Source organism: Mauremys reevesii, linkage group 3, assembly GCF_016161935.1.
Source record: "Mauremys reevesii isolate NIE-2019 linkage group 3, ASM1616193v1, whole genome shotgun sequence".
NCBI classification, from domain to species: Eukaryota; Metazoa; Chordata; order Testudines; family Geoemydidae; genus Mauremys; species Mauremys reevesii.
The window spans coordinates 34,643,391-34,658,314 of NC_052625.1; the positions used below are offsets into that span (position 1 = coordinate 34,643,391).

At 41.5% G+C, this 14,924-nt stretch overlaps 1 protein-coding gene across 7 annotated transcripts in view; it reads left to right on the plus strand.

Annotated features, from left to right (window-relative positions):
* Nucleotides 1-14,924, plus strand: part of UBR2 (ubiquitin protein ligase E3 component n-recognin 2) — a 121,450-nt gene that overhangs the window by 21,209 nt on the left and 85,317 nt on the right. For 6 of the 7 annotated variants that reach the window (XM_039530180.1, XM_039530182.1, XM_039530184.1 and 3 more), the window contains exons 5-8: nt 4,461-4,591; nt 5,109-5,247; nt 6,497-6,559; nt 10,107-10,227. In XM_039530180.1, coding sequence (XP_039386114.1) covers nt 4,461-4,591; nt 5,109-5,247; nt 6,497-6,559; nt 10,107-10,227 — 454 coding nt within the window. Of the gene's footprint in view, nt 1-559; nt 675-4,460; nt 4,592-5,108; nt 5,248-6,496; nt 6,560-10,106; nt 10,228-14,924 lie in introns of those variants that run through there. The other variant, XM_039530187.1, reaches the window with a different exon arrangement.

The window sequence follows — 14,924 nt, forward strand, 5'->3', positions numbered from 1 at the left end:
CTCAAAGGGCCTGGAAAGTGATGACAAGCAGTTTGTTTTTGGCTTAGTAGGATTAGATTTTTATTGGTAAATGTCGATTTCACCATATACACACACAAATTTGACAAAATATTTCTATCTGTGATGATCAAAATTTACAAATGAGCAATGTAAGCTTGAGAACTTATGATGAGAGTTTGATATTTATTTTGTATATTCTGGCATGTGATGATGACAATTTGTGTTTTAACAGATATTAAATATTAACTATTTGAATCTTAACAGCTACATTCCCGTCCCCTAGGTTTTTGGTGGGTGTGAAATTTTAAATAGAAAAAATGCTTAAAACTCCTAATTTCATGTAACTGAAAGTTTTAATTGATAAAAATCAGGAAAAGAAGCTTAGAAATAAGCATAGATATTATCTGTCAAAATTACAGCAAAAAAAATTTGAATTCTGCCATGCCTACTTATATTTGCTGCTATAAACAAGGGGAAGCCAGGGGAAGAGATGCAAAGAGCAGATGAGAAGCCATCAGTGATAATGGACTGGAAGTTCCAGAGAGGTTGCCAGGTGACAATGATGAACAATGGTGAAAGAGAACAGGTGATGGCCTGAGAGGGGGAACTCAGCAGCAGAGATTAAAAAGAGAGCAATACTTGGTGAAGACCAAGTCAAGTGAACCACCCTTATGGTGAGTGGGAGAGTGTATTCAGGGCTACAGGTTTAATGAAGAGGAGAGGGTGAGGAAACATGCACCTTAAGGGGTTATTATGGAAGTTGATGTCACCAAATATGGGTGTCGGAGGTTGCGAGGAGAGGAAAAGAGGGAGCTCAGAGTCAAAATCACAGAGCAGGACTTGTTGGGTGGACAGTAATGTGAAAGGGGAGAGGAGAGAAAAGTTGACTGCAGCGGAGTTCAAAAAAGGTGGAGGAGTGGGAAGGGGAGGTGGGAGGGATTGGAAGTGACAGGAACAGCTTAGAAGACCAACGCCCTCACCATGGTGTGATCCAGAGTGGGAAATGTAAGAGAAGGAGAGGCCTCTGTAAGAGAAGGCAGCTGTAGGGGCAGTATTAGAGGAAGGGATCCAGGTCACTGAGAGAGGCAGGAGCTGGAGTGAATAATATATGAAGAGGCTGTGGATTGCTGTGATCGTTTTAGAGATGGACAGCTAGAGAAGAGGAGGGAGGTTAGGAATGGTGGCACAAGATGAGTGGAGATGGTTGTGGGGACAGGTGAGTGGAGATAGTGCCAGAGTTGTTATCAGAGGTGATGAGGACGTTTAGATGTGGGACCTAGATTTCTGCTGCTGATAGAGGGAATTAGATGGGGGTGGAGAGGGGCCGAGATGTAGGTAGAAGTGGTGGAACTGTAGAGGGAGTGAGGGTAACCAGGAAGAAGAGGTAGTGGGAGGAAAGGGAGGAGGAGGAGAATGATGATGCAAAAGAGAGATGTGGTGACAGCTGTGGGTGAGTGGCAGATGGCATGAAGTTTAATATATCCTGGGGTATTTTGGACCCGGGGGGAGGGCAAGGAGTGCATTCCAAAGGAGAAAAGCCCTTGCAGAGACAGGTTCCCTTCCCCCAATATCTGTTATACCTCTTTTCCATACAAATATTTATATTTTATAGTTATAGTCAAGTATATATTTAATCTTTGTAATTTGATCACTTATAGTACTGTGAAACACACATCATGAGATTGTTATGGAAAAAGAAATGTTTCTCAGATGATTCTGGACATTTACCAGCCATCTGACTTCCAAGATTCCCCAGTGTTCTTAAGCTCCTCTTTTATTTGTTAAGTCTCTCAAAATATTGGGAAACTCTGATTGTAATCCCAAATTAATTTTTTTTTCTAGATGGATCATTTGTGTTATAGCAGAGGTATTCCTTTAAGATTGTTTAAATACAAAGAACATTGGAAAAGTCACCATTATTCTAAAGATGGAGGCAGGGAAGAAAATTATGCCATAAAAAGGAATGCAGACTACACATCTCAGTTAGAATAATAATATAGTATTTAGTATTGCTGACTTCTTTCACTATACCACTCATGAAAAGTTTTCTGCAGTAAGAGCTATTACCTCTTACTCTCTTGGAATGTACTTTTTTTTAATGACAAATGAATTTCTTAAAACTTAAAACAGCAATAATATGAAGCCCATCAGCCCTGCATGAAATTAATAAATCAGTCATCTGGAGCTTTCTGAAGTTAAATTAGTTCATGGAAAAATTGGCTCTGCTTACCTTGAGGCTATTTTAATTCTCCTAATGGGAAGAAGAGAGTTTTTTGTTTGCTTTTAATGAAAGGCGAAAGCACATTAGCCAGGAAAATAAGAGAAGAATGGTTATTGGAAAGTCACTATATCTGTATTAAGCCTCAATTTTAATAGATTATTTTCAGGAGCCAAAAAGAATGTAACATCTGACTGAAATATCATGCATTATTTGTTTACTTAAATACACATTTTAAACTTAAGTGCAAGCTGTGAAGGTTTTTTAAGTAGTTCCGAATTTTTGTTTCTGTGTCTACTATGTGTGTTAGTATTTTTTTTTTTTTTTTTTAAAAAGGCAGCGTTTTGAAGAACAAACACCATGGAAGTCTATTATAGACTGGCTTCATGCTAGAGGGAAGACTAAACAGTGTAGAGTTAGTGCATGGTGCGGTTTTACCATTTAAAAAACAGGCTTAAAAAAAAAGGTGCAGTTTTTTGTTTTTTCGATTATAAAATAATTTTTAAAAGTAGTAAAATAGCACCAGGTACTCCAAAGGCTTTCTGTCTGATACCTATGGCTCTCAGTAGGCTACCTTTGCTCCAGGGAAGTTCTTAGGTACATCATGTTGCATTCTGATGGATATGGTTGTGGAGTAGGAGTAGATAGCAGTTACTCCAGGGAATCTGAAATCATGAGTGGGCAAACACAACTTGGAAACTTTGCTGTGCTCAGCATCATTCTTAACTTTCCTATTTTCGGATTGATGACATAACCTTAAAGATAGTTAATAATAAAATACCTATGGATCACCTTTAAAATATGTCATTTTACTTCAATATTATTCCCTTGTTATGAGGACCACGTGCTCCTTTTAAGGAACAACCTCAATTTTTCAGCGTTGATGACATCACCAAACTAGTGTGCACTGCTTTCTAAAGTCAAGTTGTACTGCCTCTCACTCATTTATCTTAATATATTATTATTATTGTAATGACAGATTTGCTAAGGGTAACAGTTACTTGTTCTTCATAAGTTAATGCTACTTATCAGGAGGAGGTAAAAACTCTTATAAAAGCTTGCTGTGGAGTAAAACTTGTCAAGAAGGAGGGGAGAGAGGGAATTGGTTTCCTAGCCTTCCTAGCCTGAAGTAACAGTTTGATTTTTTTGCAAACGTTATTTCTAGTTTAAGATTCCAAGTTTGCAGTCATATAGCTCTAAAAGGATTTCAGTTAAATAAATAAGTTGAAATGTGATTGTTCCACAATAGTTTCTAATCACTTGTGTTTTGTCCAAAAATAGAACCATTATCTGCTAATTTTAGTTGCCAATCTGGCTTGTGCTATAGTTTGTGCAATGACCTTACCCTGCTGGGGGCGCACAGTGAACCAACTTCATATTCTTTTGGGTTTTATTCTGTTTTCCTGTTAAGTTATGAAGATGCAATAACAGTTTAACATAAATCAGGGATATTAAGAATGAAACTGTTCTGGGTGCAAGCAGTCATTCTCCATTTCCTTTTCCAATCTCCCCTCTTCCCCCCCGATTATCATTTAATTCCTTAGTGTAGATGACATCTACACATTTGGACCATTTCTGTTTTTCACATGGATATGGGGTGAATTCAGTACCTATTTCCCACCAGACTATAATCACATCAATGAGCCATTACAATCAAACTGGCATTCTTCAGTTTTTTGTGGAATTCATGCATGCTTTACAGACTTTTTTTTCTGCACTGAATTTCTGCTTTTGAAAATAAATTAGTAAGGTATGCAAAACTAGTGATTGGCTATAATTTTAAATTCCACGGTGGCATTAAATGGGATAGTATAAATTTAGTATTTACGTGTTTTGCATTTTGGTGTAAACTTTTAGTTTAGATGTGGCCATTGAGCACCACCATATCTTAGAAATATTTAACAAGAAATTATCATATGGTTACACAGAAACAGGCAAGAGGGAGAGAAGTGAAATATAGTATTTTGGAACCTGGAATCTTGTTTATAATTTGTAACGTACTGTAACTAGTGTGAATACAAAATTTGACAAAAGGAGATGTGGCTTTGATAATTGTTGATACTATAACTTAGTAAGTTAAATTAAATATGAACAATGAAATGTCCAATACAAGCAGGATAATGGGAATGAGGGTTTGAGCCCAAACTCAAATGATTCTTTTTGTTGTTGTTGCTCGTTTTCTTTGTTTAATTTTCCTATAATGTTCTTCTACTATCTCACTATAATCAATTTCACTTTTCAGGATCCTCTGGTGCATTTATCGGAAGATATGATAGCAAGAGCTTATAACATTTTTGCTATCATGTTTCAGTATGCAGTAGATATATTAACATGGGAAAAAGAAAATGAATTGCCACCTGGTTTAGAGACTGTGTAAGTATATTCGTTGTGTCTGAGGTTTTCAAGACGTGCAGGTGTTAAAGTATAAAACTTAAATGCTCACGTTAGTCTACATCAGTAATACTGAGACTGCAGCTCACGAGCTGCAAATGGCTCTTTAATGTGTCTTCTGAGCCTCTTTGCAGCACATGGTATTAAAATGCCGATTTAATTAACAATGAGTCGGATGCTTTTACTATGTCATTAACAAATTAAGTTATCAATTTGCACTGTTATTAGTTTATTTGATGTAAGAATTATATACATACAAACACACTAAATATTTTCCTTGTCATACTGTTTAAATATGAATAGTACTACAGTAAATTAAACACTGAAGTCAGTGGGAGTTGAAGGCACTCAGCAGCTTCAGGATAAAGCCTTGTTGATGTACATCATTAGTGCCAGGGTTAACCCAAGCTTAGATATTCAGATTGTTGGAAATTATTAAAATTAAAAATAGATTAGATGCTAACCACTTAATTATATAAATGTGGTCTTTATTTTATAGCGAGAAGAGTGACACTTACTACTGCATGCTTTTTAATGATGAAGTCCACACGTATGAACAAGTTATATACACTCTCCAGAAAGCTGTCAACTGTACACAGAAAGAAGCCATTGGTTTTGCAACAACAGTAGACAGAGATGTAAGTAACTTCCTTGCTGGCACTTGAGTTAAAAGTAAGGTCAGGGTGAATATATATGACTAAACTTAGTGCTTTTTTCCTTTAAAGTGGTTGTGAGTCTTCCCAGTATTCTTCCTCTCCTCTTGCCTGTTGGCAGATATAAGGTTTTCAGGAGGGAATAGAGAAGAGCTGGCAGTTTCACAGCAGCTGGAGAGAGCAGGGAATTTAGCACCTAGTTAACTTTACAGTAAGGGGCCCACTGATCAACTCAAGACCAGCCTCCTTGCCCTGCACATCCCACAGCTGATTGTATGTGTTTGAGGATGGATTTCTTTTCTTCCAGGACACATTTGTGCCTCCTAGGAAAGGTATATTCTCATTTCTACATCAAGTCATTGGTCATCTCCTTCAGGGCAGGCACTTCCTCTAGGTCCTTCTTTCAGGCTGTTCTTTGCTGATGGGAAGTGAGAGAGTCAGTCTGGGGCCTCAGAACATCTAAAGTTAAATGTGACTTTTTTTCAGTTATTCTCCCTGTCCCAGATAATAGTTTTGTAATATCATTGGTTAAGCATCATATAACTTAAAAGGGACACTCCCCTGGTTAGGCCTAAAAAGTGCCAGACTTTTCCTATATTGTACGTTCATACTTCAAGGATTTTTGTTTTTTTTAAAAAAACAACTGAACCTTGCTGCATGGTAAGAGATTGACACCTGAATTGATGTTTTGAAAGCAAACCAGTTCATATGTACTATAAAATAACTCGTGAGCCACTTTGTTCATAAAATAACATGAATAAGTCAACTGTGCACATTTTTAATAGGCATATTTAACACTAAAGAAAGAATCACTGATTATAAGGTCCCCAAAATATTCAGGTAAAGCCAGCACTGCTATCATACTAGTCAGGTGAACCTATAGGCCTAACAAGCTTTACAATATATCTTTTTAAAGGTATTAAAATATATCTTATGATATAAAATGTCCTATTTTTAAATTAGCTGGAAAAGAAGCACCTTCATACTATACTATAAAATATGCTTGACATACATTAATAGGAATTAGTGTTGTTAAATTTTTGAATAAGAAGGTCACTGTCAGATTCTTAGGATCATATTAAGCTTTCTCTAGAAAGCAACTGCAAATGTGATTAACATAGATGGTGAGTTATTGCCTGTGATTTACTGTTCTCATTTACATTAGGACATAGAGTTTAAGCTTATTCTTGTGTTTCAACAAGCTGCTTATCATTTTGTTTTTATAAATTTAAAGGGACGTAGATCAGTCCGATATGGAGACTTCCAGTATTGTGATCAAGCAAAATCAGTAATAGTGGTGAGTGATTTTACATACTTAATCCATTCTTCTTAAAGTCCCATAAAATGCTTAGTACAGCACAGTTTTGAAATACCATGTACTATTTTGATATTTTATGTGCAAAATATTAATTTTAACTAATAATTCTGTGGTGAAGGTTGAGGGTGTCAATACAATGCCTGTCTATACTTTCTCGCCTCTTTCTGTGGCCTAATCCTCATACCAGTACACTTCCAGAAACAAGAATCTCAGGTCTAAGGTAGTTTTGACAAATCATATTTCCACCTCTGTAATTCTCAATACTTAATCAGCATGTGGAATAATGTTCTTATTTCAGTGTTAAAGAGCGGAAAATGTCTCATGGAAATTGTCATATTTACAAACTTCTCCTTTTCTTGATGGCTTTTTTTCATCAGTTTCTTGGTTTTAGGTACACTTGCATGAAAGGAGAATTTTTGTTACTTAGTTCATCTACTCTTAATTATTCCTTGCTTGAAATACTAATACTCTGTGATCACATTCAACTAGCTGTTGTCAGAAAGGATGACTTCAGGTTGGGAATAAGCCTCAGAAGAATATATTCATAAGCAGCAAAGAACCCTGGGTTTTTTTATGCAAGTGTCATGAATAATAGCGGTTTATGTCTTATACATTTGTGCTTGTCCTTTTTTAAACTTTAGAATCGGAAAATGCATAATATTTACCCATGAGGCATCAGTGATTCTCTTAGTGTATACATTGTAGCCTGTGCTTATTTAACATCTAGGAATTTTTAAATTTTAGATTAAACTGAATACAAGTTTGCAAATTCTATTTCAGAATAATGTTAACAAATATTGCTTTCTAAAGAAAAGAGAGAAAATAGTTCCAATCTCCAAGATTAAGTGTGTTACACAAATGTCTTTTTGTAGTTTGATTTAAGGAACTGGGAAAATTTTCATGCTTCCAGATTGGAGCAGAGTTCTTACTGTGGAAATACACCTCTACCCTGAAATAACACGACCCGATAGAACGTGGGTTCGCATACAATACGGTAAAGCTCTGACACTGCCTTGAGCAGCGTGTTAAGGGTGTAGGGCCAGGCCGGGGCTGAGGGCTTTGATAAGGGGCAGAGGGTCTCGGGGGCGGTCAGGGGCTCCCCTTCCAGGGTCTGGGGGGCAGGAGCTGTGGGGGGCACTTTTGGGGGCCCTGCAGTCCCAGAGTGGCCCGAGGGATTAGTGGCCCAGCTGTGTCACTCGGGGGAAGGGATCCCTCTTGCACTCACCAGCAGCGGTGGAAGCGGAGCAGCCCGGCCCCAGCCCGCTCCACTCCGCCAGCTCCCAGCTGCAGCGCTCTGCTTCCCGCCACAGGTAAGTACGGGGGCGTCCTTTCCCCAACCTCCCTGCACTCACCTGCAGCAGGAAGTGGAGCGCCGCGGCCGGGAGGTGGCAGAGTGCAGCGGGCTGGGTCCGTGTCGCTCTGCTTCCCGCCACCAGTGAGTGCGGAGGGCGTCCTTTCCCCAACCTCCCCTCACTCACCGGTGCCGGGAAGCAGAGCAGCCCAGCCCCAGCCAGCTCCACTCTGCCAGCTCCTAGCCGACGCTCTGCTTCCCACCGCAGGTGAGTGCAGGACCTTTCCCCAGCCACCCCCCAGTGACACTGCTGGGGCCAGAGCAAGGACAGTGGAGCAGGCTGGGGTCATGTTGCTCCGCTTCCCGCTGCAGGCGAGTGCGGGGGGGTGGGGGGCGGGGGCGGGGGGGACACCCATCCTTTCCCCAACTTCTCCACACTCACCGATGGCGGGAAATGGAGTGCTGTGGCTGGATGCTGACAGGGTGGAGCAGACTGGGGCCGGGCTGCTCCGCTTCCTGCCTCTGCCGGTGAGTGCCTGTCAGGGGATGGGGAGGGGTGAATAAGAGTTGGAGCAGACCCGGGGGTTGGGTAAGGGTGGGATCCTGGGAGTGATTAGGGATGGGGGGTCTCTGGAGGGGGCGGTTGGGGACAAGGAACGGGGGGGGCAAAGCAAGTTTGATATAACACGGTCTCGCCTATAACAACCCCGTTATATCGGGGTAGAGGTGTATTTACATCACTTTTTAAAGCAGCGCTTTCCAGTGAAGTCGTGGGGAATTCTCATTAAAATACATGGTATATGTCACATGTACTGTGTGTAGTTTTGTACACACAGTACACATCAGTAAACTGATGTGTAGTTTTGAGACTACACATCAGATCATACAAGTAAAAGTAACGTATAAAGTGCTTAAGCTATCCTAGAATCTTACATTTTATCAGTTAACACCAATGAAGTCAAGGAACTGAATTTGTTGTGCGTGTTACTATGGTAAAATATTAACTTTATCAGTGAAAGCATAAGTCACTGAAATAGTTAACTGTTAAAACTAAAATTGTAAAACTGAAAATGTACTTAAGCTATAAAGATAAAAGTTGAATAATGTAAGGAAAACGAGCGAATTTATTCATAGGGAAATCTGTTTACTATCAGAGCTTTTCAAGTGAATTACCTGTGTGAGACAGTTTATTGTATGTATAGTATTAGACTATTTTGGTTTTCATTCAGTTTTACTAACTGAAGTGACTATCTTTCAAGTATTGAAGTATTTTGGAAACATAATTTCATATCTCTGTGAACAGGCTTGCATGCTTGTTTAGGTTCCAGAAACATATATAATTACTTCTCAAAATTTGGCATTGTATTTAGTTGAAGGGACACCATCAACTTGAAAATTGCATTTCCATATCAGTTATCTTTACGTATTGTTATTACAAGTAATCCCAAAGATTAGTAGCACAGTAAGAGATCAAAGGGGAAATATATTTCTATAATTTCAGTGCATTTACTTTGTGGATGATTAGTTTCACTATTTTCTTGGTAATCAGCTGCTGTGTCACTCTTATGCATTTGCTCTGGAGGGAGCTCGCTTTGATACTTTCTGCCTGAGGTTTTTCAAGAGGGTGCTTATCAGTAAGAGGCAGGTATTAGATGTGTGCAAGGAGGAGAGGAAAGGTGGTGGGGAAGGGGCAGCTAAGTATGTTGGGTGTTAGTTTTTGACCTGGCCAAAAGACCCTTCAAAACATCTTATTTTTTATTGAAAATTTTTATAACAAACTGTTATAGTGTTTCAGTGCTCAGTCAGAAAATTATATAGTGCACTCCTGTTTATCTGAATGGCCTGGGGGATATTCAAAATGTCTGGTTAACTGGGGTTCTGCTAATTGGAAGTGCTATTAACTAATATAGGCCTAACTTGGGTGGTGGAAGGGAGAACACACTATGGATATCAAGGGAATTCAGAAAGCTGGAATTATACTGGATTTTTTTTAGCTAAAAAATTTAAAAATAAAATTGACTGTTTTCCTGGTTAATGTACTATTGGAAATAATCCTGTGCTGGATGTGGAAAAACTATGATAGATTGCCTATTAATAATAGGTCTCCATTTTAATTTCTGTGATCAAATGTTTTAATTTAGTGTATAGAATGCTGTGTGTTTCTCTACAACAAAACTTGTCTTTCCTGATATTCACTTTTAACTAAGTTTCCCCCTCCTCTTTATTTTTCTTAAGAGAAATACCAGTCGCCAGACAAAGCCATTGAAGGTTCAGGTTATGCATTCATCTATTGTTGCCCATCAGAGCTTTGGTTTGAAGCTCCTGACTTGGCTTGGCAACGTTATTGGATATTCAGGTAGGCAAATTCAAACACTTCTGCTATACACTAGAGGATAATTTAGAGGCTAACTTAATGCTAACAATAATCATAATTTTTTATATTAAAACAGCTTACCTCAAATACATAACATGTTAGACTAACCCATTAATAACTTTTGACACACTTCATCCTATTGTCCACCCGTGGATTTGTGCTCCCCGAATCCTGACTCCCATATGAAAGTGCTTTATGTATTCACCATACTAAAATTGGTGGAATTGAGCAGAAACAGTTTGAGAATTGCTGTTGAGTGGTGTGTGCTAACAGCATACCCCTCAGCCCTTGATCACTTTTAAATGAATAAAATAAATTAAAATATGGGCACCTTGAATAGATGTGAATAATACTTTTTATTTAATGAGACCTGATTGTTTCATAACTGTCATAGTGTAACTAGAACAGCAAAAGTGTACTTAATGTTCTCAAATCCAAGGAGTGTGAGGGAGGAAGTGAGCCAATGAAGCACTGAACAGATGTTCAGAAGGAGATTCCCTCTATAGAAGGAGGGAATCAAGGTATGCAGTCTCATTTCATGGGGAGTATCTTGTGAATTCTAGATGAAGGGCTCTCTTCCTTCTCATACAACAGCATTCTTATGGTTGTGGCTACGGAAATGGAAGTAGGGAAATACAGCTTATTAATGAACTAGGGGCCTAACTTTTCATTTGGTTACATCTGTGTGATTTACATGGCACCATGGTCCTGTTTAAAGAGGACTCTGTTAATGTGAACTAGGTACCTTTAATTTCATGTCTGCAATGGCCACCCTGGGAAGTTACAGTGCAGTTTGCTAGCATGTGCTGCAGTTCACATCCCCATAGTCTGAACTGTGGGGCCATGTAGACGTAACCTATGTCTTAGCCAACTGTAAAGAGACAGAAGTGGATTAAGAGGGAGGGGCTTTGACATGGTTATCGAAATACAGATATAACCCCACTTACACAGCACAAAACAATAGTTTTATGTCCAAAAATTCTCTAGAGTTATTAACATAGTGTTTATGCCATCACCTGCAACATCATAGAATCATAGGACTGGAAGGGACCTCGAGAGGTCATCTAGTCTAGTCCCTTGCACTCATGGCAGGACTAAGTATTATCTAGACCATCCTTGACAGGTGTTTGTCTAACCTGCTCTTAAAAACCTCCTATGATGAAGAGACTACAACCTTCTTAGGCAATTTATTCCAGGGCTTAACCACCTTGACAGGTACGTTTTTCTGATGTTCAACCTAAATCTCCCTTGCTGCAATTTAAGCCCATTGCGTCTTGTCCTATCTTCAGCGGTTAAGAACAATTTTTCTCACTCCTCCTTGTAACAGCCTTTTATATACTTGGAAACTGTTAACATGTCCCCTCTCATGGTATGTCTACACTACAGGATTATTCCGATTTTACAGAAACCGGTTTTTTAAAACAGATTGTATAAAGTTGAGTGCACGCGGCCACACTAAGTACATTAATTTGGCGGTGTGCGTCCATGTACTGAGGCTAGTGTTGATTTCCGGAGCGTTGCACTGTGGGTAGCTATCCCATAGCTATCTCATAGTTCCCGCAGTCTCCCCCGCCCATTGGAATTCTGGGTTGAGATCCCAGTGCCTGATGGAGCAAAAAACATTGTCGCGGGTGGTTCTGGGTACAGCCCCACCCCTCCCTCCGTGCAAGTAGCAGACCACCGTTTCGCACCTTTTTCCCTGGGTGAACTGTGCAGATGCCATAGCACGGCAAGCATGGACCCTTCTCAGCTCAAGACAGCAATCATGGACGTTGTAAACACCTTGCGCATTCTCGTGCAGTCAATGCTGAACCAGGACCTGCAAAACCAGTCGAGGAGGAGGCGGCTGCGGCGGCGCGGCGACGAGAGTGATGAGGACATGGACACAGAATTCTCTCAAACCGCGGGCCCCTGCGCTTTGGAGATCATGCTGGTAATGGGGCAGGTTCTATCCAATGAATGCCGATTTTGGGCCCAGGAAACAAGCACAGACTGGTGGGACCGCATAGTGTTGCAGGTGTGGGACGATTCCCAGTGGCTGCGAAACTTTCTCATGCGTAAGGGCACTTTCATGGAACTTTGTGACTTGCTTTCCCCTGCCCTGAAACGCCAGAATACCAAGATGAGAGCAGCCCTCACAGTTGAGAAGTGAGTGGCGATAGCCCTGTGGAAGCTTGCAACGCCAGACAGCTACCGGTCAGTCGGGAATCAATTTGGAGTGGGCAAATCTACTGTGGGGGCTGCTGTGATGCAAGTAGCCAAAGCAATCATTAAGCTGCTGCTACGAAAGGTTTGACTCTGGGAAATGTGCAGGTCATAGTGGATGGCTTTGCTGCAATGGGATTCCCTAACTGTGGTGGGGCGATAGATGGAACCCATATCCCTATTTTGGCACCGGAGCACCAGGGCAGCCAGTACATGAACCGCAAGGGCTACTTTTCCATGGTGCTACAAGCACTGGTGGATCACAAGGGACGTTTCACCAACATCCACGTGGGATGGCTGGGAAGGGTTCATGATGCTCGCGTCTTCAGGAACACTACTCTGGTTAAACGGCTGCAGCAAGGGAATTACTTCCCAGACCAGAAATTAACAGTTGGGGATGTTGAAATGCCTGTAGTTATCCTGGGGGACCCAGCCTACCCCTTGATGCCATGGCTCATGAAGCCATACACAGGCAGCCTGGACAGTAGTCAGGAGTTGTTCAACTACAGGCTGAGCAAGTGCAGAATGGTGGTGGAATGTGCATTTGGCCGTTTAAAGGCATGTTGACGCACATTACTGACTCGCTCAGACCTCAGCCAAACCAATGTCCCCATTGTTATTGCTGCTTGCTGTGTGCTCCACAATCTTTGTGAGAGTAAGAGGGAGACCTTTATGGCAAGGTGGGAGGCTGAGGCAAATCACCTGGCCGCAGATTACGCGCAGCCAGACACCAGGGCGATTGATGTGCACCGCTTCCTGGTGTGCTTTTCCAGAGACAGTTTGAAAACCAGTTGTGTTTAGTTTCTTCTTGATGAAACCCCCATCCCACTTGATTGACTCATTCCCTGTAAGCCACGCACCCTCCCTCTTCGATTACCACTTGCTTCCTAAGGAAATAAAATCACACTCATTTAAAAATCATGTATTCTTTATGAATTAATTATAAAAAGAGGGTGAGAACTGACAAGGTAGCCCGGGTGGGGTTTGGGAGGAGGATAGGAGGGAAGGAAAAGGCCACTAAAAAAATTTCAAAATAATGACAGCCTTTTGGTTGGGCTGTCCACTGGGGTGGAATGGGCGGGTGCACGGAGCCTCCCCCACGCCTTCTTAGTCGTCTAGTGGGTGAGGAGGCTAAGGAACATGGTGAGGGGGGAGGGCGGTTATACAGGGGCTGCAGCGGCACTCTGTGATCCTGCTGCCGTTCCTTAAGCTCCACCAGACGCCGGAGCATGTCCGTTTGATCACGCAGCAGCCCCAGAGTTGCATCCCGACACCTCAGATCTTCCTGCTGCCACCTCTCATCTCGAGCATCTCTCCTCTCCTCATGTTCGTCCCTCCTATCCTCATGTTGGTCCCTCCTGTCCTCACGGTCACTGGCATCTTTCCTGAACTTTGATACCACGTCCTTCTACTCATTCAGATGAGCTCTTTCATCGTGGGTCACTTCCATGATTTCCGAGAACATTTTGTCTCGCGTCTTTTTTTCCGCCGCCTTATCTGAGATTTGAAAAATTTGCAGCTGCAGGAGGGAGGGGAAAAAAGGGAGAGAAGTATTTAAAAAGATACATTTTACAGAACAATGGTTATACTCTTTCACGGTGAACAACACTATTCACCTTACATAGCACATGTGATCTCACTACAAGGTCGCATTTTGCATCTTAATATTGAGTGCCTGCGGCTTTGGTGTTAGAGATCACAGACGCATGTCCGGGCATCAGAATTCGGCTTGCATGCGGCCATGGTAAGCCATTGTCTTTCGGCTTCTGCAGCGTTCATATATCCAGCGCCCTCCTTTCCCAAATAGCAAGCTAAGCCCATTGAGTGCTGCTTCTTTCCTGTTAACGTGCAGCACCAGAACCGCCCCCATCCAATTCTCTGGGATGATCACTTTACCCCTCCCCCCATCGCGTGGCTGGTATAATGGAAGATCGCTGCTAGCCACCCTCCCCCCCACCGCGTGGCTGGTAGCAGGGAAGATCCCTGCTAGCCAAACGCGAAAAAGCTCAGCGCCAATCATCCCCCCTCCCGCTTGGCTAAATGCAGGGAAGGATTTCTTTTAAGCCACAGGCAAACAGCCCAAACATCTCTGTCCCCTTAATTAAATTCCTGAATTTCAACCGGATTACCATGAACGATATCACTCTCCTGAGGATAATACAGAGAGATAAAGAATGGATGTTGCTTGAATGCCAGCAAACACCGGGACCATACGCAGCTAGGCTTTGTCATGCAATGATATCAGATTACTTGCTACATGCATGGCGTGGTCAAGTGTCCTACCATGGAGGATGGAATAAGGCTGCCCTGCCCAGAAACCTTCTGCAAAGGCTTTTGGAGTACCTCCAGGAGAGCTTCATGGAGATGTCCCTGGAGGATTTCCGCTCCATTCCCAGACATGTTAACAGACTTTTCCAGTAACTTTACTGGCCGCGAATGCATCCCAAGTCCTCAGGGCAAATTAATCATTAAAA